This window comes from Cyrtonyx montezumae, unplaced genomic scaffold, assembly GCF_038088225.1.
Source record: "Cyrtonyx montezumae isolate F1298 unplaced genomic scaffold, pur_monq_1.0 scaffold_6, whole genome shotgun sequence".
Taxonomy (NCBI): domain Eukaryota; kingdom Metazoa; phylum Chordata; class Aves; order Galliformes; family Odontophoridae; genus Cyrtonyx; species Cyrtonyx montezumae.
In genome coordinates this window covers 6,207,614-6,234,673 of record NW_027072067.1, presented here as the reverse complement: position 1 = coordinate 6,234,673, position 27,060 = coordinate 6,207,614, and the positions used below count along the sequence as shown (strand labels likewise).

Genomic DNA, 27,060 nt, shown 5'->3' with positions numbered 1-27,060 from the left:
GCACAGGACTGTGGTAAGTCTCATCACTGTATATTATTCTGAACATCCCTTAATAGTTCATACTGTAAATGACACTAAGATACAGAGAATCTCTTTAAATGAAAAACTCAAAATAGGTGCTGAATAAAAGCTATTAGTTGCTATAGAAGTGGTATGCTATACATAATTCATGCTCTCCCTAAATGAAGTTGTGTCAGGTGAACTGTCTTACTAATACAGGCAGTCATCTCTGACTTAAAATATTCTTTTTGTTCCCCACATTCCAGGCAAATACATAACGTACATAGAAAGGGTTTACCTCTTTCCTTTGGGAGTGATGTTCACTTCTGTCCCCTTACATCTTCAGAAATTTTGTTTTCTCCTTATACAGATACTCTGATCAATTAAGTCCTTTCTCTCAGCTGGCAGCAGGGCTTCCAACCATTGCTTTGCAGCAGCACCAGGTAGAAAAATCTGCCCTAACCGTCTGCAGTTGTCTTTCTAGCCAACATCTGAATCAGCACTTTTTTATTTGGGTTGTTTTTTTGTTTGTTTGTTTTTGTTTTCAGTCTGCTCAAATGGTGTAAGATTTCACTTTTCCTGGAAAAAAAAAGTTTATTCTCTTCACGGGAAGTATCGAGCAATCTGAAGGTTCCGAAACTTTTGCTTTATAATTCAACAGCTACTTAGTCTGAAATTGTTTTGGAATATTTAACAAATCCTTACAGTTCAATGAATTCGTTTCCAGTTAAGGAATTCAATTTCTTTAGGTATTTTGTTTCCTTGTTTTTCAGTTCAGCACCAGCATGTTAGACACACACAGAAAACAGCCATGCAGACCATGTATTTGCTTGACATATCTGAAAACAGTAAACAGAAATTTAAGTCCTAACTGAAGCATAGCATTGGTTTACTGAGTAAGCTGTTTCCCTTTGAATTCAGAAAGATCTCTCCTAATATCAGTGATATCTTATTTAATGCAGTTATTTTGAGTGAACTTCCATTTTAAAGCTACCTCAGCTTACCTCAGCTATAAATATTTTTATTTATCTTGATTGATAGCCTGGCACTACTGAGTATCTTTTGCATGCACTCATCTTTAAGCAAAGATCAGTAATGTTACAGAAATTAGTGGGAGTGTGGACCTCTTACTGAGGTACAAAACAAAGCAGCACAACTAAATGAGCCTAAATGTTTCTCGAAAAATTAAAAACAAAATAAAACAAAAAGTCAAGTTTTCTGATATGTTTTTATAGATATCAGTTCTGGTTTTGTCTTCATTAGAAAAAAAATAGTTTTTGATAAATGTAGCCTATGTCCTTTTTTTTAAGTTAAGACACCTAAGTATGATAAAGTCTAACTTTTAGTAAGGATTTGTGAATGCTGCATTCTTCCCATAAAAAAAGACACATCTGACAAATCCTGGACATGTTCAGTGTCTCTCCTATGAATTCAGATACTTTGGCCTTTAAGTACATAAGTGTTTACATTTACTTTGCAGAGTGTGGGACTTACTGAGTAATCCTGGGAAATCATCTCAAAACAGATAAAATTATTCCTTTAAATAATAAGACATAAAGACTTTGAAAATAACACAGAGCAATCTCTTCCTGTCCAACTAAAATAAACAGCTTGAGCCAACTGATTTAAAGAAAAATAAAAAAGGAGATAATCTTATATAACAGAGTAAAGCAAATTAATAGCTGCTTTACTAAGATGTGTTGTTTTCCATGGCATTTATTTTGTTGGCACTTCCAATGTGAGATACAATGCAGATGTTTGCAAAGTGGCAAAAATGTGAAAGGATGACAACACTGTTTATCGTTGTGTTTCCAAGGTCTTGGGTTTATACACAGGAATGTTTTTCTCCTGAAGTGATGGGAGCCCCTTAATTATATCTGCAGCTTTTTCTGCTATCATAATAGTAGGGGCATTCAAATTCCCACTGACTATACTGGGCATTATTGAGGCATCTACTACTCTCAAATTTTCAACACCAATTACTTTTGTTTGGGGATCAACTACAGCGCTGTTATCTGAAGGCTGACCCATTTTACAAGTGCAAGAAGGATGATAAGCACTATCAGACTTCTGTCTTATGAAGGCATCTATTTCTTTGTCAGACTGAACAGCGTTTCCTGGTTGAATTTCAGGTCCACGGAAATTTTCAAATGCTTTCTGAGCAAAGATCTCTCTGGTCAGCTTGACACACTGGCGGAGCTCCCAAATATCTCTTTCTGCAGAGAAAATAAGAGGGCTCTAAGTCCACTCTCACATAGCAGAAAAAAAGAAAATAGCATAAAAGAGAGAAGGGTAGAGGGGAAGAATCTCACTTACTGCTGAAGATTAATACTCACTATGAAGAACATAGCTACATACATTGCATGCTCTCACGAGGTAATAGGTGAGCTATGAAGAGTTGCTCTTTAATTTGCTATACCCGCTGTCTCTGATTTCCTTAGCAAGGAGTTCTTTAGATCTGCACAGTACTTTGGACAGTGATCTTGCTGATACAATCTGACAGTGCTCCAACCATCACTTCTGAACTGATGTTCAGTCCATGTGAAAACTTGCTACTGTATCGGGCAGGAAGTAAGCTGTTATCAGAGGGTGGAGAGGCTGCTTTTACCTGCTGACATGTAGTTAGGCTCAATGATTGGGTGGTCCTTTGGGTCTGGACTCTTCAGCTTCAGCCAGCCAACACTGGTGCTCCTCATGGGTCCTACGTGGACCTGCAAACCCACTCTATACTCATGACAGAATCCCACCAGGCATATTTCCCAATTTAGAACGTTTTATTTCTTTTTCAATTTGGATAGATTTTGCAAATATGATATCCCACAAAGGAGAGAGAATATACCTGTCTTCTCAACTTACAGCTATTTTTTTTTTTCGATTTAAAATTCCTACTTAGCAGTAGCACAGCATTCTAAGGCAATCAGATCAAACTACTATAATCGCTGAAGAGATCAGCAAGAAGAACATGCACAGTCAGGAACAGCACATACTTCTGGATCAAAATCACATTTTAAAAAGGAGGTTGGATTTGTGCCAAAAAATAAATGGCATATTCTTCATACACTCTGCCTAAACCGTAGTGGAACAGGAAACACCTTGGTTTAGTTTTGGACAGCATCTAGCACAACAGTGTCCTAATGAATAGTACTAATGGCACTTCAACAGTGCAATTACTTAAACACATTTACATAGATAAAAAGCAACGTAATTTTGGCAGCAATATCAAATAATTATCTTTTTTTTTTTCCCCATTGCAGGAAGTTAAGCCAACTCTCTGTGCTGAAAAAATGTACAGCCAAATTATAAATGACCACACTAAAAGATCAGTCTACTTCCTACAGGGACTATGGAACATTACGGGAATATGTTCTTAAAAAACTCACCTGGTAAGCTTCCATTGTGGAAGCAACCCGACCATGATCAATCACCTGAGAAGGGAGAAAGTGGAACTGAATGTCGGGGTGAGGAACTCCTGGCTGACTTCGGATAAACCCACCAGATTCTAAGTGGGCAGTGGCTCCCTCACCTAGAGAGTAAAAATCAGAGATAAAGTGCCATTACGAGACCTCAGAAAAGCAAGAAACCAACTTGTTTTACTATAGATAATACATAAGTTGCTCTGAAAGTAATTCCTCCTTCTTATTTCCACTACAACAGATACAAAGAGTGCAGTAATATGCTTTGATAGAGCAAATTCAGAACAGATTCTGTACTGGGACTCTGTCAGGTGTGGAGGGAACCAACAGCAGCACCCTGATATCTTTGCACTGCATGCTCCAAGAGAAGAAATATGGCTATCCCATCAATCCCATGTAATAGGCAAAGACATCCACAGTGCCTACCCTAAAAAGGAAAGATGAAAAGACTACAGCTACCCTCATATTATGTTATTTTCAGATCCATTTGAAACTGTGATTCATCCCTCCGTGACCATTTCTTCCAAGATAAAATGCCACACATACACAGCACAAGTCATCAGCTTGGGACAGCTGAAGGCTCTGAGTTTGGCCAAGCTATTTTAATAATTTCAAGGATTACTTTCATAGATTCTTTTTAAACTCTGGATTATTATGAAATAAAGTTGGATTGTTATAAAATGAGAGTGCCATTTTTAACAAAAGAAACTCTTAGGGATTCTGCCTAAAGCAACAAAATAAGGAAAACCAATTCACTTCAGAGCATATTTTTAATCTGCAATATCTATTTTTAAATAATCTTTTTTCCTTTTTTTTTTTTTTTACCACAGCTTTTCTCAGTGCCACCAAGATTTAAAAGTTATTCTTAAATGGAGATATAAATGTGTTAAATAACACCATATAAAAAACTCACTTGATACCTAAAACATTATAACTGATTTAAAATACTCTGATTTATAAAAAAGTAAGTTCGTTATTTTAAAGGAGATAAAATAATTTCATATGAAATTCAAAATTCACAGATAAAAAGATTTAATAATTGCAAAGCAATCAGTGGTAGAAGAATTGCACACTTTGTTTCATACCTGTAAACTTCCAAAGCCATTCTAGACCAATCCTCACCATGTTAACTGGCTTTTGTGCACTATATAGAGTAATAGGTTTGGTGCACTTGTGCTGGACATAAACTTCTAAATGATCTTGAAGGTTCTGGCCTACTCCTGATTAAAAGATTTAAAAGGGACAGAAAGGAAAAGAAAGGAAAAAGAAAACAAAGTTATTCCACATAAAACAATTATACTTAAAATTTGCTACCAGAAAACAGCATAAATAAAAACTAACCCAACCTCCTCCAGTGGTGATGATGACTAGGACCAAGACCATGAGTCATACCATCAGCCTTTTGCTCATGTCATAATCAGGTTTTAACTAAACATAGCATAACTAGAATGAAAATAGAAAGTTAAATGGTAGATGTATCATTTGTTCTAAAATTGCCACATTTGAGTGCTGAATAGACTATTAGATTTTCTAGTTTAAAGAAGCTCATGTTGTTCTTTCCAGCTTTTAATATATCTGTCAATGAGATCTAATACAATCTCTCGTGGATCTAAACCCCTCATCCAAAATTCTAAATTGTAAGTATGCAGCTTTACTTTAAAGCCACTTAGTAGCATTTTTCAGAAAGGGATATTCCACATCAAACACAGTGGAGAAACTGTAGGGGGGCATTGCTCAGTTCTAAAATCAATGCATGTTTCCACTCATTTGTAACGCTGTTGATTTCAGTCCATATTTCCTGACATAAAGACAATCAAAATTCATGAATTTGTTCAATTCAACTGAATTTGAATTTAATCCTTAGGAAGATACAAGGTTGAAAGAAATAATAAAATTACCAGGAAGGTGGCATACAACAGGGATCCCCAGTTTTTTTAAGTCATCTGCATTGCCAATCCCAGACAACATAAGTAGCTGTGGAGAATTTATGGCACCTCCACTTAAAATAACTTCTTTACTGGCAAAAGCCTAAAATGAAATGAGCAGAAAAGTCATAATGTTATTAAGCTTGATCTGAATGTAAGTGAGGTTCTATTCAGATACAGTTCTGACTGAGATTAGAACACCCCTCCCTCATATTTTTCTTATTCCAAATATATTACTGTCTTGCTAGAAGTTTCTTTAAGGAGAAATGATCAAGCTTTCACTATGAGCAGACAAGCCATTACCTGATATCACACAACAGTGTTGTGTAATGCTTAAAGCTGGAACCTACACTGTATACTATCTCTGTAAAATGTAATGTGCTGAAACACTGGTATTTCAGAAAGGCAATTCTGAAAAACTGCATCTCTGAAATGGAGACAAACTCTAAATCAATACAACTGAAGTATCACCTACTGCAAGTAACTCACAAAGAATCATATACTGGAAGATACAACATGATTTCTGAAAAGCTGACATTTTACAGAGTAAAGCATCACTTGTAGTACGTTCTTATATGTGTGTTTTATTTGTTTATTTATGAATTTTGTTTTGGATAATGTCCTTCATACTGGAAAATAAAAATCTCTTACCTGTTTCCTTTGTCCATTTTTCACATACTCAACACCAATGGATTTTGTTCCTTTAAACAAGATTTTTGTTACAAGAGTCTTCTCGGTAACTGACAAATTTGGGCGTGATATAGCTGGATGAAGGTAAGCACTAGCTGTGCTCCATCTTTTACCTGTAATGTATGCTTAATGTAAAGGTCAAAATAGTTGCACGAAGTTTTCCTCAAGATTTTCACCAATGCCAATCAGGACTTTTTATACAAGAAAAGCATTCTTCTGTAGTATTCAAAGCAAATATTATTTGATATATAACTAGATGTTTTATTTTAACATAACAAACTCCACAGTGATGATCAGAAAAGCTGCTCTCACAAATTTAACTCAAAGTATGCATTCCAATACATTTTTATATGAAATATAGTCTAGACTGAGAGAAAGCTCCTGTGAAATGAGGTCAAATATAGATTGGTAGCTGTTCATGAGTCCAAACAACCAAATAGCATTCAGTGCAGGTTATGTCTGTATTCTAAAATTATTTCAGTGTTCCTGCTGGGTCAGAAACACGAATTCCTTAAGGAAACCTTTATAATTTACCTTGGTGTATTGTCATGTCCATCCAGCCAAATCCTTCTTGTTGATAGCCATTCATATCATCTGTGAAGGGATATCCAGCTTCCTGGGTTGCGTCCAGGAATGCTTGATGAAGAGGATTGTTTGCTCTCCCTCTTGACACATACAAAGGTCCTTTTCCACCTCTATACTGATCTGACCCCAATTCATGTGTTTGTGCCTTCTTAAAATAGGGCAAGCAATGATCATAGTCCCATCCTACAGCCCCTTCTCTGCTCCATCGATTGTAATCTTCTGCATGCCCACGAATATATACCATTGCATTGAGAGAAGAGGAACCACCCCACACTCTTCCTCGGGGCCAGTACATAATTCTGTTATCCATATGCTTTTGTGAAGTTGTGTGATAATACCAGTTATACTTCTTATCACAGAGGTTATAGGTTAATGCAGCAGGCATATGAATCTTCCACAGTAGTCTCTTACTACCTAAAACAGTGTCTTTAGGGCCTGCTTCCAGAAGTAGTACAGTACTGTGAGGATCTTCAGTCAGCCTGTTGGCTAATACACACCCTGCTGATCCAGCTCCAACAATGACATAATTATAAGAGTTTGCCTTTTCAGAACTAAGCTGAGACAATGCACGTGAGATTTTTAATTGCTGTTCCTTGATGCCCCATGTGTTCCTTAACAGGCGTGCTTTAAACAGAGCTCCTGTTACTTTGTGCATCTGATTCACAGGACTGCAATATTTAACTCCGCTGACAAAGCAGGACATCTTAACTGATAACACTATCCTCGCAGAATAGAAAACTCAATTAAAATCCAGTGTTTTGCACTAGGAAAAACAAACAAACAAACAAGTCCAAATTAAAATGTTATCGTTAGTGCAGTGTATGACCTCTACAATGTCCATCGTTTTCAGGTAGAAGTGCTGTATTTTCTTATTCTCACTACCCAGAAGTTTAACTACAATGCCAATAAGACAATATACACATATTCTGAAACTTGCTGTCTCTTACTTGCACCAGTGGCGTGGCATACCATATGGTACTACATGCAGTCTGATTTTGATTTGCTTCTGGTTCGTGAGATAAATACCTGAAGCACATCTTCAAGTATTTACCAAAACCATGAAAGATGGAAACCTCTGCTTGCCTGGTAGCCTCTCTTTATCTGCCTTTAGAGGGTAAGAATTTAAGGAAAACAACATTCTCACAAACTCCCCTGAAAGTTTGTGAGACAGTAGTATTGCACAGTCAGTTTATAACCATGGAAACGATTCATCTGGAAATAGAGAAATTACTGGTTTTGGGGAATGCTTCCTAACGTAAGTAAAGGCAACACTCGTACACCTCCCTTACTGCTAAAACCAGACCCTGAAGGACAGCTCTGAATACAGCTATGATACGATACCACCAGGTCCTAAGGCTTGGTAGGAAGCCCAGGATCCATAGCAAAATTAGATACAGTCTCATCATAAGTCTTCCAGATGGAACCGCATTTATTTACACTGTAATGTACAATGTCAAATGCATTTTGTATGGGAATAAGCACTTTCTTTTTCTCTCAGAAAGCTTTTAATAGGCTGTACAAATCCTGAAATTTCTAGAATGTGAATGTGAACACACATCTGTGTGTGAGAACAGTTTAGCCTTGCAGTTCACACACCTGAGCCTCACATGGCTAATTCCAAATGGATCCCAGCTGAAGGTAGGAGGGCATGTTTTACAGGTGGAGAATATTAAAAGGATTATTGGATGGGAGAGTCTGGGGACTTCTTGTGTTGTTACGGAGAAAGACAGAAAGGTATTATGTTTTGATTTACTTGTAATGAAGATGATTGCAATTCTAAGATGCGACTGACTTGGAGAACTGCTGGGTTGTAGATTTTGTTGTTTTAGGAAAATAAGATGGCTTACTAGGGATTTTCCTACAATATGGGCTTTGTCTCTATATAATTAGATATTTTTCTTCCTTCATAAATTTTATATTTCCTAGGGGATATTCATTATGAGGTAAAGTTTTGAACTTCTTTCCTGAAGAAGTAAAATACCTCTGATGTTGGTGCTAAAGATGGTCAGTGTTTGCTAAGTAGATAAGAAGAGTTTCCAGGTTCTGGAGCAAATATTAGCCTATTGATTTTGGCATAAAATCTACAATGCCATTAAATGTTATTGTGCCTCCTAACCAAACTGCTGGCTACCAGCCATGACCTACTTAGTTCTTGGTGATAAGGGTAAGCTGTGTAGAATCCCTGGAATCTCATGCAGTGGGAGTTAGTCACTGAGCTGTAGTTTTATGGTTTGCTACAGCACGAGCAGCAGCTATTGAGCTCCTGAAGATGTTAACCTAAACGGCATTCCACAGGCAACACTGATATTAACAGTAATGTTTCTGCCCTACTTTAAGCTAGGGCACTATGACTGAAGTGTAGAGCCTTTTAAAAGCTAACTAGATTAGAGGCTCTTGTGTGCATATACTTTGAAGCTCACAGAGCAATTCAAACTTATATTGAAGGGGTCATTGCTTTCTGAAACTAGAACATGATGATACTTTGCTCTCTAATAATCTGTACAGCTCGATGTGCATACATGGTTTTATCATTGTTTAAATTCTTTTAGTCTTGGGGAAATCTGCAGGAGTCTTTCTCTGAACACAATAACACCAGCAAAATTTTAACCTAGTAAACTGTTTTCCTAAACTTTCCCTTAGTTTTCACCTGCTCTTTTGAGGGGGATAATTTACTGCCCATGTCACCTTGCTAAAATCTATATTTCAGTAAAAGTAGGTTTTGGTTGGTTTCCTACCTGTAACTGCAAACATTAAGTTGTTATCCCAATAGGTAGAATTGTCTGAGGCTCTCAGAGCCTTGGTGGGCATGCTGAGTATAACATTTACACATGACTGAACTTCATGGCCAGCTCTATTAAATATTGTGGTAGCTATGCCAAAGTAAATCATGTAGAAATAGGAAGATTTTAAAAGCTTGTTTCTAGTGAAATGATCTGTAGTTACCACCAATGAAACACTGTCTTTTGGGCCATAATGGATATTACTGGAAGACTTTGTCTGGGTTCTGGCATATCATGACTCTTTTATGTTCATAAGTAGTAAAGGTTCCTTATCAGTCAGCTAACAGCTCTGCAGAAATGCATAAGGAAACATAAAATATATTGGTTTATTGCACCAGAGCTTTGAAATTTGAGCTCACATGAAAAAAATTGTATCTATTTTAGGGGTAGGTGTTTTTTGAAAGAGCTTATAGGCAGTGTTCTTAAGGGAATAAAGAACAGGAGAGCCTCAGCAGGAAAACTTTATTCACAGTGTATGTAATCATATAGCCAAAAGTGGGCAGAGTACTTAAGTTAGGTGATTGGGGTTCATCACTATAACACATTTCTCAATGTGGAATTTGGGGTTATGTGTGAAAAGAGATTTTTCCTAAAGGATGGTCAAGAAGGGACCATCTCTTTTTGCTTTGTTTTCCCTGCAGCTTTTGAAAAAGGAGAGGGGGAGGGGAAAATAAGCTGCATAGGTTGTTTAATGATTAAATCAACTTGCCTTCTCTGCAAAAATAGTTGAAGTGTGTCTGGGACCTAACTCCTAAAATGTCAGATTTAAAGGACTCTCAGTCTATAATGAAGAGAAGAGGCTAGGTACCTTGCTTGCTTAGCAGGGCATATTGACAAATGGACTGTAAAGGTGGTGGATGGGGTGCCTAATCTAAAAAAGCTGCATGCCTCTGGGCAAGATTACTATTAATAAGTCAGAGCTTTCTCATTCTCTGATAAAACTGGAAATAAAACTGATCAAAGATAAGTACCAAACAGTTATGATATCCACTGTCTTGACTAGGAGGCTGAATTGCCAGCCAAGAAGGCGAGACTGAAAGTTCTTTTTAAGCCACTGAAGTGGTGTTTTTAATCTACATCATCACGTAACTTCATCGTATCTACATTTACATGTTATTTCACGTTTTCCTTTATGCCTTTTCTTTTTTGGTAATGAACTTACTAAAATGGAACAGGAGTAGCCAAGTATCATAGGAGATAATGAGACTGTTTCCTCTTGAGAAGAGTGCAAAGGAAGAGGTCAGTCAGTAGTATTTCAGTGATTTTGAGAATTGGTTTGCAGGTGATACATGAATATTCTGTGCTTTAAAGCTCTGAGGTGCAGTGGTCAACTCTTGAGCCATTTTGTTTGTATGTAAATCCAACATAGATGGTTGGATACATATGCTTAGTGTTAATGCACAGTTCTTACATGATCCACAAACTCATCTCAGCTCCAGTGCCAGCTCCACTGGACAGATGCTGAAACTAAAAGGAAACTCTCACTGGTCGATATTCTACTCCCGCTCCTGTTTTACCAGGGCCAAAATGACCACGTCCTCTCTGGTGGATGTGAAATGTCCCTTGCCTGGAGATGTCCAGCAGCACAGACCCGGTGCCTGGGAGCAGTGAGCCCTTTCCAGGCCATTACCCTTAACCAGCCCTGTGTGCAGGGCAGGAGGGGCGACAAACCCCTTAGGTAAAGCAGATCCCTCTGTTTTTCAGCACAGGCTGCGTGCCTCGTTTCAGTTCATCTGCTGCGGAATTCTCCTGGACTAACTCTGCCTTCCCAGAAAGGATGAGTTCATCCGCCTACGGAAATGCTGGGAGCAGCTCAGTTCGCAGCAGGAACGGGTCGGGCTGATGCACCTCGCCCTGCTCCGTGCTCAAACTTCTCTGCAGGCCTAGGGCTCGGCACGGCCATGCCCTGGGGGCACACTGAGCTCCCTCCAGCCTCGCAGTGTAGGCTGGTGGCGGGGCCTGCTCCGTTCCGCGGGACGGGGCACCTCGAGGCCGCGTTTCCCGCAGAGCCGTCCGCCAGAGGCGCACACCCCCGCCCGTTCCTACCCCGCCGCGGCCCCGCGCCCTCTGCCGCCCTCCCCCGGCCTTCACCTCGCGCCCGCCCGGGGCTCCCGCTCGGCCCCACTCACGCTGTTCCTGCGGCGGAGGATGGCCGGGCGCTGCGAGGTGCGGGGCCGAGGCCGGATCCCGTCACGCGCCCCCAGCCCCGAGCAGGGGGAGCGGCCTGTGGGGGAGGCGGCCCGCAGCTGAACGCCGGGCGCCCACGAAAGGCCGTCGGGGGAACTCGGAGGTGTTTCGAAACAACGAGCAGCTGCGGGGCGAAGTCCGCCTCACGCGCCCTCGTAACATCTTCACAAACTGCACGCTGAACGCAATCGAAGACGTGCTTGTGAACCTTCCCCTGGGAACCGTGGCCTTAAGATGGGATTTGGGGAATTCTGCGTAGTAATAATAACGTCATCTTTCAATCCGGGAATGTGTGCTGTGTAAGTTTTCTTGGTTTCTGTGCGGTAATGAATTTAGTCTATGCAATGATGAGCAAAAGTACCTTTAATAGACTAAATCCTCACAGATTAGGGCATGTAGACGCTACTGTTTCTAAACCTGTTGAAGCTTTCTTCGTATTCTTATCCTTTAACTTTCCAAGCATCAGGACCTGAACTCAAGCAACAACAGTGTCTCTTTCTAACCACCACTTGCAACTTGCCCCATTCCAAAGCACAAACTCTGTTAGGTCCTAAGCTGCCATCTGCAGGGTGCACAGTGCCTGTCACGGGCACAGCTATAGCGGAAATCCATTTAATCAGTTTGTTTTTTAAACAGATTAAAACACTGCTCAGGAAGTTTGCAGAATTCAAATGTAACTGTCTGTAAAATAGAGACAGAAGTAAATTTTACAACAAGCAGTCTTGGGCTTGAATGTTTAATGCTGCTTTGTGAGTACCAAATGTATGAAGAACTTGAAAAAAACAAATGTAATTTTCTGTTAAGTCATGACGCACCAAAAGCATAGTCTTCTAAGTTCTCCTGTACTACCACAGTAGGAAACACATTCTTCCACTGATGGAAAATCAACAGAGGTGACCATCAAGCACAGGAAACAGTGTAAGAGCTATGGCTATTCTCAGAAGTGCTGTACTCCACTGTTTCATTATTTCACGTGTATAGATGATATTCTTTGTTTTTAATACAGTTTTTAGATAAAATTCATTTGGTCAGAATGAGATAACGCAGAAGAGTTAATAATCACTGATTAATCTTCTAGCAAAATTTCTCTTCCAGGTATGGAAATTAGAGATGCTCACTTCAGTAATTCATTTTTTGGAGTCAGCTCTTTCAGCTATGAAAGACTTGTTTCAAAGTGATTGGTTTTTTTTTGTTGTTGTTTTTTCCCTCAGAAATCCTCACAATCAATTCAGTTGGAAGATTTTTGTGTTTTCTCCTTTCTGCTCTACTTGTGGCTGTATGCATTGTTGCTGCTGTTGCTTATATGGTTACAGAGGTAAGAATTCTCACTTCTTTTGAACTTCAGCATTCCTGTAGTTACTATAAATTAGTAGTTAATATAGTTAATATACCATGTAGTTAATATACATTATAGCTGCAAATATGGTTTTGAAACTTGGTTTGAGGGTGATGGGAGCCTTTGCTACAGAAGATAGAACAAGAAATAGAACTTTTATAACTAAGGATTGGTTATAAGGAAAAAAAGCCTCTATCGCTGTTGGTGCTGGCTGCATAGAAGAAATAGCGTTCTTCTGGGTTGTCATGGGTAGAAAAAAAAAGAATACTGCCCTCATAAGAGAGAAGCTAGAATATATTTCTTGACATAATATGATGTGGTGCTTTTAACAGTGACTTAAGATTCAAGATGGCTGGATATATTTGATGATTTACTGCACAGAGGGTAGAGTTAAACATAAACATACAGGAGGCCTCCTGTTGAGCCATGAGGTTCAGATTAGACTCTTGCTTTCTAAACTCCTTGAACCATGGAGGTAAGGAAGCCTAGGTATGGCTAAATCCACTCCTAGTCCCAGGCTTCATCAATGGTTTATATCAAAGGGATTACATTTGCACAATCTAAGATTGAATCTTAGTGAAGCTAACAAAGCCCAAAACAATTAGTCACTTACTGAGGATCTGTATTAGCAAGGTGTCTTGATGTCAGGGTGTAAGGGATCTCTGTGCAGCTGTAACTTCAAGAGGTGTCCCTGTCATGCAGCCAGCTGCTGTGAAGGAGAGCTTAAAGGGGCTCTTGAGCTGCTCACCATTTCTGGAGTTAAGATGATTGACTCATAGTCAGAAATGGCTTTTTAGGTGCATGCTCAATTGGTTTTGACTGCTGTCAGGCTCACTGTCCTCCTATGCAAGGCCAGGTTGAAGGAGGGGGTTGAGGGAAGGAAGGTGAAGGGGCAGAATAAGAGGCACATAGGTGTATTATATTGTTATTTTTAAATAGGAAAAAAATAAATAACTACCAAGGATAATGAAAAACTAAGACTTTTTTAATGATAAGAACAACCAAGAAAAAAATACTTAAGTTGAAAAATGTTTTTCCACTGAATAATACAAAGCATTATAGAAAGTACAACAACAACTGAAGTTTATGTTCTCCCTTTCATGTTTTCCACAATGATAGTTTGTACAACAATTTCATCCTCTGGTAACCATAGCATAGGAATTATAGTAAGATGTCAATCTTACTAATCTTAACTTCACTACTGCCTCTGTGTATCTGTATGCATGTCTGGAACCAATCTTGGCTTAATATCTACCACTTCACTATGTGATACCTCATATTCCCACACTGCAACTTTAATGTGAGTGCATATGTATATATATCTCCTACATAATATAAATATAGTGAATCTGGAGATGAAGGTTGTTTTCTGTACACAGAATTCAGTGCATACTACTCAAAATATAAATGAGTATAGCAATATTGAAGTAATATAGACTCTAAGATTTTTGCACTGCTACTGGAAAAAAATCTCAGTTCAATTTAGTTTTATTAAAATAAATATCATTTCATTTTTTTTCCCATGCCTTGGAAACAAACAAACAAACCAACACCATTTGGGGGAACTGAATTTTCAATTAACAACATAAATATATCAGTTACCATACAAATGCAGCTCGCTCTCGTAACATTCTGACACCAAAACGCTGCCACTCTCGCTGGTAGATCCACAGCTCCTGAGTTGTATCTAGACAAGCCAGGACAGCACCTCCTTTCCATGCAATTAAGCGGGGATCCATATCCTAAATCCAAAAACAGTTTTATACACAGTCACTAGCCTGATTTAGCACAGTTCTCAAACATTGCATCCTATTTATTCCAACAGTATTCGTCATTCAGAATCCTAAGGGTGAGAGGAGGAGAAAAAGTTTTGAAAATTATGTAAAAGAAGGAACTTTTTCATGATGATGAGATGAAAATATGGGAAGGCTATCTAGGGTTTTTGAGGATTATTTTATGTGGATTTATTTTATAAGACTTTTAGGCACGGTCATGAAAATTTTGCCCTCAGTGGGCAGGCTGAAGGCCCTGAAAAATACTCAAGCATGGGTTTTTAAAAATTTTGCTTGATTAAAACCAAATTAAAATGGCTTACTTATGCCATACTTTATTTTACATTGATAATCAAAAACCAAAATCCCACTCTGTCTTTCAGCAAGGAATTGTGTTAACTTCATGGACCCATACTAATCAATTCTTTGGAAATATGGCCTTTACTTTCATGATCTGTAACAACAACAGTCTGGCTTTACCTCCAACCTCAGAAATGCAGAAATAGTTTTGAGAAAACGTATTTTATATAATCTTCTGAAGAACTCATTATTATAGTTTATTAACCATTTAGCGATCAGCTGATGGTATACCTTAGGTCTTGTGATGACTTCAACATTTTCAACTACTCTTCTCAAAGAAGGGGACATTTTGTTGAGAATTCGGTGTTGAAGGAACTCTTGAGCTTTATGAAACATAAGGCCTCCTCCTACTACCAAGATGGAGCTGTACATCTTCTTTTTTGTATCATCAGATGCTGGAATGAATGGATGCATATATAAATATATATATTTTTAGAAGTTAACAGTGCCTGTATTTGTGTTATAAAGAACATATTGCAAGTCAAATCAAAGAGAAAATGAGAACTGCTTACTTTTAAAACTTTTTTTTGTTATGTCTTGGAGCTTCAAAGACCAAGACACTGTCTAAGACTTTGTAACTTATGTACAAGGAACAGAGTAGCTACCTTTAGAGCTGATAAAACTAAGGGATACACATTACTTTCCTAGAATACAGTAGTTAATGTAGACCCACACTGACAGACATAGTTCTCAGAATCGTAACAATGTAATCCTTACCACAGCAGTCAATACTATGAAGAATGGCTTTGTCCAGGCCTAAGGCTTTGCCTTCAAACTGTGAAACAGCTGTTTTTCTGGACATGTGTGCAGTTAATGGTTCCTCTGAATCATTTCCAGATATCATACAGTCACTTTGGGAAGATCCCAGTTCAACTTCTTGTGGATAGATCCTCTCTGAAATGTCTGTGACTTGGCCTCTCACATCTCCCTCAAAGGTACCAGGCTTTGACATGGATTTTCTATCAGCTGTAGCTTTTGAAGACTTAAAAATAAGGAAACAAGTTGACTGTTAAACTATGAAATACAGAAAAAGATCTTCAGCAGATTACAGATCAATGCAATGACTAAACATCACCTCTTGACCTTTTTTAGTTACCTTTTGGGCACAAAGGTTAAACATTACATTACTACTTTGTATTGCTTTTTGTTTGGTTCCCACTTTTAAAGCAAGGGTTTTACTTTCAAATCCATCAGATGTATCACTGTCATTAATACAAAGGCCCTTCAGACCAACAATACACAGTTCAGACTAACATCGTGTCTGGACACCTCTAATTACTTAAACTTATTCTTAATACTGCTTACCCAGACAACAAATTTCAGTCTCCAAGATGAGGTAATGAGTCCTAATTTTATTCCAGAATTAAATAATACTTTATGGAAAAGAAATAAAACCAGCATTCACACACCTGCTCCTGCTTACTTTGTGTTGCTAGCAGATAATGCTCATCGTGAGGATCCTCAGGATCCCCTTGTGACCTGTGTTGCAAAATTGTCATTTTTTGTCCAACGATTCCAAAAGTTGCTGGATAAAACAGAGCCATTGGAGCCTGAAAAAGGATAAGCATCATAATATTCAATTGAAGCAACAATCATTTTAGCTAAAAGTTATTAGAATTGTTGTGCATTTCCCACTGCTTCATTAGGTACATTCATATGTAATGCAATTCATTTTAATGTCAACATCAAGCATGAATATGCTACTTGTTCATTTTACAAAAATAACCTGTAATTTTTCATCCCCCAATCGAAACTGGTATAATAGAGCTGGAGAATCTGGATGCCGAATTTGGAACTCATGGTCTTGCAATCCAGAAATATCCTGCAGTAAAAAAAATAAAATAAAATGGTATGAAAAATAAATACTTTTACTTATCTCTACCAAGCTGCATTACTAAACTCTACATAACTTGAACTGTGGCCAATAACAAGAAGTGAGAAAACTCTTCAGCCTCTTAATTTCACTCATCTATCCTTCAACTCCTTTAAAAATCTTTTTATTGTAGCAAGATCTGCCAAAACAGCTTTCTACCTGCTAAAGCCTCAAAAATGAGGGTTTGTGCAGAAATATGAGAATTTATGGCAGATCTTGCAAAACAAGCTGAAAAGCAGCAAGAATGCAACTACTATCAGCTTCTTTCAGTAACATGAACAAATAAATGTTCCTTCTAAGAGCTGGGATCCCTTTCAGCTAGAAGGATAACAAAATAAGTTTAAAATATTTCAAGCCTAAAGCTTCTCCAGCTCTTGTCAGCATTCTACTGACTGAAGTATTTGATTTTCTATACCCATTTCCTACAGCTCTCCCATATCTAAGAAATAATAATACACTAATTAGAAAAGACTATGAGTTAATTATTCTATATTAAAATTCATCTTGTGCAAACACAAAGTTTCAAGGAATAAATAATGCATCTTCTAAAGCAATTGTAGCCTCCCACAGAGCTTCCCCAAAGTACCATTCCATGGAGGTAAAGAGGAGAATACATCACTTTGCTTCTCACCTGATCTAGGTGACAAAATGTCTCCTTTAGGTGCTGAAGCAGAAGGCAATCCAACTTATTAGTTAACTGACAGTCTCTGTATGGAAACCCTGCTCGTTGCATAAGCCAGTAAAAGCACCTTGACACATCAGATCCTCCATATGCAAGGCAGAGCCTAAAGCATATTAAGAAAAAAGATTATTAATTTTCTGAAGTACTGGCCTTCTATAGTGGTGTGTATAGAGATTCAAGCAACCTTTTAGATGTACTGTGAATGTGACTTCCAGGTTGTACAGCACAGTATCAGTTCTGCTGTTTTCTTCTTTTAGATATATCACTTCTTTACATTTCTTTTGTAACATAAGAACAGCTCACAATAAATATAAAATCCCTAACTCTGTAGATGTAAAAATATTTCCTTTTTTTCCCAGTTACTTTGGTATGTAACTGAATACATGCTTGTAATAATTCTGCCTGTGAAGGGATACCTGGTGTTGCGATGGGAAACTCCGTCTTCTACACAGCAAACACTTGTCTTCTGATCTCCCACATCTACTATACATGCACTGCCTAAACCACTTCCAAATGTAGCACAGACAGATTCTTGGTGCACCACAATTCCTAAGAACATGAGGAAAAAAATTATAATCAATTTATACCAAGCTCCAAAGCTACATTTCTGATAGTTGATTTCTTTGATGTTCAAAGGTCATGTTAATGTCTTTTAAAACCTGCTAATAGCCTGACTCCACTGGAAAGTTATATATTAAATGAAGATGGGCCGAGGGTGCTGACAGATATTGCATTGTGTAGGCCTTTGGAGTTCTGAGAAAAACTAAAAGGATGGATGCCTGTTATTGCACTTTTCTATCTTAAAAAAATTTAAGATACTATCGCCAGACAACGCAAAAAACAAAAACAACCAAGTCAACCAACAAAACACCTTTATGCTATTAATGACTCAGTGCTTGCATACATATGGTTTTACCTGAGAAGCCCATCTTCATGAGGATCATATTCACCAGTTCTTTCACGTGTTGTTTATTGTAGATGTCTGGAATTAGTAAAATGCACCTGTAGTACTGGAGGTAAAAATGACAAATTGAAGCCAGCTCTCAAATTCAATTTCTCTTTGCATGCTTGGATACCTGTTGTGAAGGAGGAAAGTATCACATTTACAGAAGAGAATACAGCACACATGAACTTGTTCATAGCTCACCTTTAGGTCTTTCAGTGGTATTTCCAGGTACTTTTGTATTGCATATGACCAAATTACTTCAAGATCTGCTAATACTGCAGTGAGGGAGCCACCAGGTCCTGTGTGGAGGTTCAGCTGCCCTCTTCTAATAGGCCAATGTATATTATAAGAATCTAATGGATTGACATACAGTGCCTGAAAGACAAGAAATGAAGTTATTTTTCCCCCAAATTTATAATAAATAATGGAAAAATATTTCAGAAATGGACAGAACTTGCCGTACAGCACCACTGAGACCAGTGTGAAGGCAACAGGGTGGCTCTCTTTTTAGCAGGGCTGCACTGTGTTAAGACTTTCAGTACATGGTTTAAATGTTTGAATTTTCATATCCATGGATATGAAAGCATTGATTGATTTAAACTCGAAAAGACCTTCTAGGTCATTAAGTATATAAAAGTGTCTTTTTTCATTCTGTCATTAATAGCTAAAATAATGTAAAAACTCTTGAAAGCTCATGAATGCCTAAATAGTCAGCAGCAATTCCATGTACTGATCCTTTTTTATCAGTTTCTTTCCCTTTATCTGATTTACACCATACAGGCAAAAGTTCTTACCTGCAGTAATGGCCACTGAAAGCAATGAGGAATCTACCCCACTGCTTCTACTAACTATGAGAATAAAGTCCTAAGAATATTCAATATCTTTTACTTATCCTGGAAAATTACACTGCATGAATCTTTGAAAGAGATACAGTTTTCCCTGCAGTTTGAAATTTAAGATATATATATATTACTAGCTGAGCAAGTAAGGAAAATTGTCTGGTTTTGTTGAATATGATAGAGCAGAGCTCCTCACATTCTGCTTAACTAAACTGAGTCTAAATTGCTCTTCAATATGTAGCTCTATTAAAGGATAACACTAAACCTCATTTCACGTATGAAATGAATCTTACCTCTTCTCCCACCAAAAACTCAGGATGATTAGATGTGTTTGTCCACTTGGCCCCAGAGCTGTGATCTAAAATAGCTGGCCGCATCTGCCTGTTGTATGACCTGGCCTGAAATGTAATCAAATCAAACACTATTTTACCAGACACTTGGTATGCATGAAAGCAACAAACAAACAGACAGCCTCGAACAATCCATGCCGAAAATCCATTTTAAACCTTCACCTCCTCCTTAGATTTTGGAAGTAAGGGACACAATAGCACTGTTCATATATGCTTTATAAAGAATAACTTTTCTTATGCATTAAAACATAGCATTACACCACGTGAGAACAGGAAGAGTTTATTACAGTTTCAAGATGAGTTACCTGATCAGGTGACACCGGTATACGTTTGGCACCATTTGACATCTTTTTGGACCATATTGCTTGGTCCACCATTTTTAGGCCATTTTGTCTCTGCTCTGTACTTTCAGGTTTCTAAGCAACAGAAATAGCACATATGAGAAATACTGTCTTTGCAGCACTAAAACTGGTAACACTGAATGTGTTAAATTAGACTGCAAAATCATTGCTGCGGTTACTAGATCGCGGGACGGAGAGGTTTGTGCACTGGAGGTCCTGGCAGCTCCGTGTCAAAGACATCAGGACGCGATGGAAATAGCGCTTACATTGAGGCCGTCCCGCAGCAGCCAGCTGTCCCGGTAGGCCGCCTGGCCCTGCTGCTTGTGCCGCCGCGCGATGACGTGGGGGATGCCCACGGGCAGCGTGTCCGTGGCCCTCCCGAGGCGCAGGGTCGTGGAGCCGGGGTGTATCACCACAATGAAGTTGCTCTGGATTTGCTGCAAGCACAAAGCGCGGGCAGTGGGCGGCAGCCCCGCGGCGCTTCCCCGCCCCAACCCCGGCCGGGCCTTTAAAAGGGGCCGGCGCGGCCTCACCTCCTGCAGGGAATCAGGCACGGCGGCGGGGACGATGGGCCGCTTGCCGCCGCGCTGCTCTCGCTCGCGCTCCTTGTCCTTGCCGTTCTCCGTCTCGCCCTTCTCCGCCTGGGTCATGCTCCCTGCCCGTCAGGCGGCTCCGAGCCGAGCCGATCCCGGCGGCGGAACGGGCGGGACCACGGCGGGCACCGCCCCGCGGCGGCTCAGGCGGTACAGCGGAGCCGGGCGGGTGCTGGGGCTTCGCAGGCGGAAGCCAACTCGAGCATAGATCTGCGTGGGGACGGAGGGCCGTTGCTGGATGTGGAAGTTAGCGGCTAGAGGCTGTTAGAAAAGCTAGGTGAAAAAGTGGAAGTGGCATCACAGAGGAGTTCGTTCCGTCCGTGCTCGGCCCGGCGGAACCAGCCCCCTCCCGACGGTCAAACAATCCGCAGAACAGCGGTGACCGAAGGGAAATAACTTCGGAGTTAGTGCTCAGTGATACTGACTCGTTTTCTTCCCATAAGAAAAATGAAACCTAATTTTATTGAAAGTATCAGTGTTTGTACAGCGCATCCATGTATGTTCTTCATAGAAGGAAGTTGTTTCAAGAGTGCTTATAAAATGGGCGTGTTATAAAACCCATGATCAGGCTTTAAGGGAAAGAGTTTTCAGAACGGAAGGACAAATGACCTTAAATTGCATTTTAAAAGTGTTTTTAACTCATCATTCGTATTATAAAAATAAGGCAAGGACCAGTAAAGATAAAACCTTTAGGCAGAACTAATTTAAGTGATTTTAGAGTGATCTTTGGTATAATGTGTAAGTATTACAGTTCTTCCTCATTTGAACAGAAAAGTGTTCACTGCACTCTGAGTAGAACTTTTTGCTAGTCCACCTTCTGATAAGCCATATATAATTTATTTTGCAGCTACAGTAAAATGTTCAGAAACTATACAAAGACTTCAGACTGACAGTAAACATGTATTTAACAACACTGCACTTCAGTTACACTGGATCCTTGAAGGAGTTCCCAGTACAACTTCATTAATCCGCTTATAGTGCAGAACAGTTCTCAGTTAGACACACACATTCACAACGTTGAAACTCGTTTGGTCCTCCACTGAACTCTTCTTCCCTTTCTTCTTGCAAATGTGCGTGCTCCTTTACCTGCCTCTTACAGCAGGCATTTACCTAGAAGACAAAATAATTTCATCATGTTTAAAACGTAAATACTTTAAAATAAAATCATCACCTGTATGTGCATTTTCCTTTTAACTTCTGTTGCAATGAGGAGTGACTCGTGAAAAGAGTAGCTTACTTAAGTCTTAAAGTAAATTAAACCATACTGTTATATACATGCAGTATTAGATGAAAATCCCATCAGCTTAACAAAACAGGATAATTGCAATTACCAGGCAGCAGCAAGAAATTTAAGGTTAGGATAGGGCTTTTGAATGGTTTTGCCTCCCTTTTTAAGCAATTCTGATTTGTGCTATATTACCATTCAAGGTGTGCACAGCTATAGTGCTGTCAGTGGAAGATGTATTTTAACAATAGTTGTTTTTAACAACTTTTCCTCATTTCCATTGTTAGGAATCCCTCTTAAACAACAAGAAAAAAACCTCATGATCTGTAATATAACAATTAGAAAAAAACCAGTTTCGGTTAATACTGATTTGAATGGGACTAAATATTAGCAAACAAAAAAGGCTGAATGATAAATCATTTTTTATCAGCTGTCTTCAAATATCTGTTCTATGCTTTGTATATTAATTTCTATGTAATTACAAGCAGAAGCTCATCATTTATACTATATCACTTCAAACACACTTTTTTTCCTGTTAATCAAAGTATCTAACCACCTTGATTCTCTTCCTGTTCTGGTCAGGTGCAGCAGAAATGCTAAGTCATAGCTTGAAGCAGTGATTGAGCACCTGGTGGGAAAGCAGGGCCAACCCAGGGGAGCTCAGGTGCACTCAATGTACCTGAGTGACCAGAAGCAGTGGAGCTAGGATCCACTCCTTCCCAGTCCTCATTTAAGGGCTGGCAGTGAAAGCAGGGGTCTTGCTAGAGATCCCTGCCTACCTGAAGTTTTCTGAAGGTAAGCAGCTTCTTTGTTTCTGTATCTGCTGCTGCATTTCAGAGTATCCTCACTTGCTGTAGGACACTGCTATTCTGCTATTATTGTGGCATATTGCATTATATTAGGATAAAGCACTCTGTTCTATCTTAGGCTCTATCATTACTGTTATCTCTTGGAGTTAAAAAAAAAAAAAATCAAACCAGGATAGAGAAGATTAGGAATTACCTTCCTCATCCACCTCCTGCCATTGGTGGTGGACTTGGGCCTCCACCCCAATGATTTATTCGGCCCATTCTACGGCGAGGATTTCCTGGAGGCCTAAAAAGAAAGCAAGAAAAACAAAACCTATTCAATAGGCATTCATTTTTTAAATTGGAAATATAAAAACTCTGTGTCTAAATCATAGCAATTCAATAAAGCCTCTAGAAAGTTTTCTGCTTTGATGTGAAAATTTGTAGCTGTTACTGATGCTTTTACACAGCTCTATAAAAAGGTAAGGCCATCCCATGAATGAATGAAGAAACACTGCAAGTATAATGTCTAGAGAAACAATATCTGCATAGAAATATCTGTATATTTTAGGCAAAACAATTTATTAATACATGAAATGATTTTTTTCTCCCAAATCTAAAACTTAATAAGGCCAACAGAACAAGAATTTTAAAGACACGTATCAATGCAAGTCTGCTGATGATACAAAGCTGGGAGGAATGGCTGACAAACTGTAACACTGTGCTGCCATCCAGTGAGACCTGGACAGGTTGGAGAGATGAGCAAAAAGGAAGCAGATGTTGTTTAACAAGAGCAAGTGTAGAGTCTTGCACCTAGGGAGGAACAACTACATGCCCTGGTACAGGTTGGGGGATGAGCTGCTGGAGAGGAGCTCTGAGGAAAGGGACCTGGGGGTCCTGGTGGATGACAGGTTGGCCATAAGCCAGCAGTGTGACCTGGAGGCCAAGAAGAGATCCTGGGGTGCATTAAGAAGAGCATGGCCAGGATGTCAAGAGAGGTGATCCTCCCCCTCTATTCTGCACTGGTGAGGCCTCACCTGGAGTACTGTGCCCAGTTCTGGGCTCCCCAGTACAAAATAGGCAGGGATCTCCTTTAAAAAGTCCAACAGAGGGCCACAAATACAATAAAGGGCATGGAATACCTCCTATATGAGGAAAGGCTGAGAGACCTGGGTCTGTTCAGCCTTGAGAAAAGAAGACTCAGAGGGGGTCCGATCCATGTCTATAGATAACTAAGGAGCAGGAGGCAAAAGGGATGAGGCTGGACTCTTCTCTACAGCGTGTGGTGATTGGATGAAGGGAAATGGCCACAAACTGAAGCAAGTTCTGCACAAATGTGCATGGGAACTTCTTCACAGTGTAGTGATAGAGCACTGGCACAGTCTGTACAGAGAGGTGGTGGAGTCTCCTTCTCTGGAGACATTCAAGACCTTCCTGGACACCCAACCTGGGCTAGGGAGCTGCTTTGGTAGGGGGATTGGACTAGATGATCTCTAGAGGTCCCTTCCAACCTCTATGATTCTGTGATATTATCCATTATGCAGCCCTGAAAAATTTTGTCAGACTACACTGTTATTACAGCTATTCAAAACTATATACTGTTATCAGCAAGTTTCATACAAAATGCTGCAGGAAAATAACATTTTCAATATTCTAATAGAATTCAATTGTGATTGTGACTACAGTCATGGTTTGCATCCATTATGACCATCTGCTGGGGCAGGGGAAAAAAATGGAATTATTGAGAATATGAAAAATACCCTCTTCCATCACTCTGTCCTAAATAAGAGGATGACGTGTAGCCTCTTCTCAAATCTGGATGAATAATGCTCTGGAAGCTGAAAAATAAAACAGGAAGTTATGTAGAAAGTATTGCTATACATCGCTTCTGGATTTTAGATATACAAGATATAAAGTGGGCTAAAAAACAGTAGTGTTAGGAATGAGCAGTATCAAGATTGCTTTTTGATCTTTGTGATTTTTTTGTTCTTCAGAGAATTATAAAACTACAATTCCAAGTTAAAACACAGCTCAAACTCAGTTTTCAAATATTTAAAACTTGTGAACATTTTTCTTGTGTTAAACAAAGTGCAAGCAATGCATGAAATATAAACTGTAACTAAGATAATGAGGGACTGTTGAAGACACCAAAGGAACTCATTAGATCTTCACTGGATTCAGTCTGGAGCTTACATGTGAGATTACTGCTGTGTGAGTACTGTTATGCAGCAAGAAACTATTGTTGGTAGAAAAAACTAACCAAATAATTCTTCTAGTTTCTCACAGCTGATCAAACTGATGTTTAACAAAAATGCATGTCATTTTTCTTTCTGCATTATTAAAATAGAAGAATTGCCAGCCCTTTAGCATCAACTTTCTATATACACTCTTTGTATAATGCATACATCAAGTGCTTAATAAGCAAGGCCATGTAACAATATTGGAACATTTACAGATGTTTTCCAGACACCTGTCAGTGGGATTTGGCAATAGAACAAGGGACAACAGGCACAAACTGGAAAGTAGCAAATTCCATACTAAGGAAAAACTTCTTTTCTGTGGGAGTGATGGAGTACTTGAAGGAGCAGCCCAGAGAGGCTGTGGATTCTCCTCTGGTGATGCTCTGTGTGACCTGCTTTAGCAGAGGGTTTGGACTTGAGGAGCTCTAGAGGTTCCTATCAACCCCTACAACTCTGTGGTTCTGTGAATAGTGCCTCGGCAATGCTTAAGAATAAATCCAACGTTTTTTGTGGCACAGCATTACTGGAAGTACTTAGAAGCATCAACATAAGCCAAGTTTAAAATAAAGTTCATCAAAGGAATCATTTTTTACTTACAACATAACTATGAAGTCTGCTATGGACCAGAAGAAATCTGTTATGGATGACAATCTCCAGGGAGCCCGGCTCCGGTTATCCAAAACTTGTCCTGTTACGTGGCAAAACGGGAAACGTTCAGCGTTGTTTAATGAGTGACATCAGTAAGACATGGAACCACATCCAGGCAGGACTACACCCCGTGCCTAATGGTTTCCCCACGGAGTACGAGCACGCGGTGCTTGGAGCAGCTGGGCTGCGCTAGCAGACGCTGCATCCAGGCACTACTGCGCACGAGAACGCGGGTCGATGGGGGGGGAGGGGGGGAACAGGACAGGGTCAACGTGTTGCGGAGCTGGGGATGCTGCCGCCTCAAGGCCGGACCGCAAAGTCACCCCACAGCAGGCTCTGCCTGCAACGCTCCCACCCCCGTATCGCCCCTCCTCAACAGCCGCCGCTCACCGTTAGATATGTACACCATCCCGGCGGGATCCCGGCGCTGCCCCGTCACCTGCCTCCGCCTACAGGGCATGCGCGTCGCGCCCGCGCATGCCCAGAACGAGCGGCTGTGGGCGGTGCCGGCTCCGCGCTTCCGGTTGACGGGGCCGAAGCGAACGGGGTGGGCGGTGAGGCGGCGCTGGGCGGGGCTCCTCCCTCGGAGGCGTCACCGCCTTCGGGGCGGTGCTTCGGCTGCCTGGTGGCGGGGCGGTGCCTCCTCAGAGCGGGGTCTCTCGTGAGCGACTGCGAACAGTTGTGAATGAAAAGTGTCTGTAAAAACGTGCATCAAATTAAGAGATTTGTGACCGAGATCAGACCTGCCTAATCTACCATTCAACAAATGGGGAAGTGGGGAAAGGTATAGCGGACGCTTTGTAGTGAAAAGTGCACAAATGCAGACCGTGTGTAGAAATTCCTCAGGGACAGCATCTGCCCCTTTTCTTAATTGGGTGGGCTTATATATGTACTTGAAATAACAGCAAATTTTCGGCTTAGAGTCTGCAGAGCAAACTAAGGAGGTGTAAAAGAGCAACAGAAATTCAGTCACTTCAACGTTGTTTTCCTAGTCTCAGTGAAACCAGACAAACGGAGCAATAGGAAGGGTGAAAGATGTGTTGGTGTACTTGTAGGCTGTGGAAGGTGCTGCAGATTTGGTGCTGTGCTTTAGGGGATGATGCATAAATACTAAGTGTGCGTGGAAAGGGAATGCAATACTGAAAAAAGATCGTCTCAAATGATCCAAAAGTAACAGTACTTGAGGAATGTATATGACGGATGCCCACCCTTTTGTTTACATACTAAAATGTGAAAATTCATCTTCCTTTGCATGGTTTTCATACGTACATTTTGTTTTCTTCTTCAACAGGCTTTGGGATAAACTACCAAATTACCTTATGCTTAGAGAGCTGTTGCACAAGCCGTAGATACATTTACCAGGAAAAACACAGAAGCAGAGAGCATGTCTATGGAAACTTAGTGGCACTAATTGTCTTAAAGTAGGTATCATAAATTTTACTACGTGCTGAAAACACAACCAAAATGATTTCTACCTGTTTAAAAGC

General features: G+C 39.8%; 3 protein-coding genes across 3 annotated transcripts; all 3 read right to left on the bottom strand.

The window, feature by feature from the left end:
• Positions 1 to 1,442: 1,442 nt before the first annotated feature.
• CHDH (choline dehydrogenase) lies at positions 1,443 to 11,013 on the bottom strand. Its single transcript, XM_065749810.1, has 8 exons — positions 10,985 to 11,013; positions 6,563 to 7,376; positions 5,990 to 6,141; positions 5,312 to 5,441; positions 4,499 to 4,633; positions 3,381 to 3,523; positions 2,609 to 2,711; positions 1,443 to 2,216 (listed from the first exon to the last, which is right to left on the bottom strand). The coding sequence occupies exons 2-8, from the start codon at positions 7,314 to 7,316 to the stop codon at positions 1,798 to 1,800; spliced, it is 1,836 nt and encodes a 611-aa protein (XP_065605882.1). The 5' UTR covers positions 7,317 to 7,376; positions 10,985 to 11,013; the 3' UTR covers positions 1,443 to 1,797.
• A 3,436-nt stretch (positions 11,014 to 14,449) lies between these two features.
• Positions 14,450 to 20,757, bottom strand: ACTR8 (actin related protein 8). The gene is made up of 13 exons (XM_065749229.1): positions 20,613 to 20,757; positions 20,346 to 20,516; positions 20,044 to 20,154; positions 19,682 to 19,786; positions 18,751 to 18,924; positions 18,520 to 18,613; positions 18,020 to 18,152; positions 17,553 to 17,706; positions 16,775 to 16,870; positions 16,458 to 16,598; positions 15,766 to 16,030; positions 15,280 to 15,443; positions 14,450 to 14,658 (listed from the first exon to the last, which is right to left on the bottom strand). The coding sequence occupies exons 1-13, from the start codon at positions 20,727 to 20,729 to the stop codon at positions 14,515 to 14,517; spliced, it is 1,869 nt and encodes a 622-aa protein (XP_065605301.1). The 5' UTR covers positions 20,730 to 20,757; the 3' UTR covers positions 14,450 to 14,514.
• A 2,138-nt stretch (positions 20,758 to 22,895) lies between these two features.
• Positions 22,896 to 26,044, bottom strand: SELENOK (selenoprotein K). The gene is made up of 4 exons (XM_065749889.1): positions 25,964 to 26,044; positions 25,523 to 25,613; positions 24,446 to 24,523; positions 22,896 to 22,992 (listed from the first exon to the last, which is right to left on the bottom strand). The coding sequence occupies exons 1-4, from the start codon at positions 26,031 to 26,033 to the stop codon at positions 22,896 to 22,898; spliced, it is 336 nt and encodes a 111-aa protein (XP_065605961.1). The 5' UTR covers positions 26,034 to 26,044.
• Between the last annotated feature and the right edge of the window lie 1,016 nt (positions 26,045 to 27,060).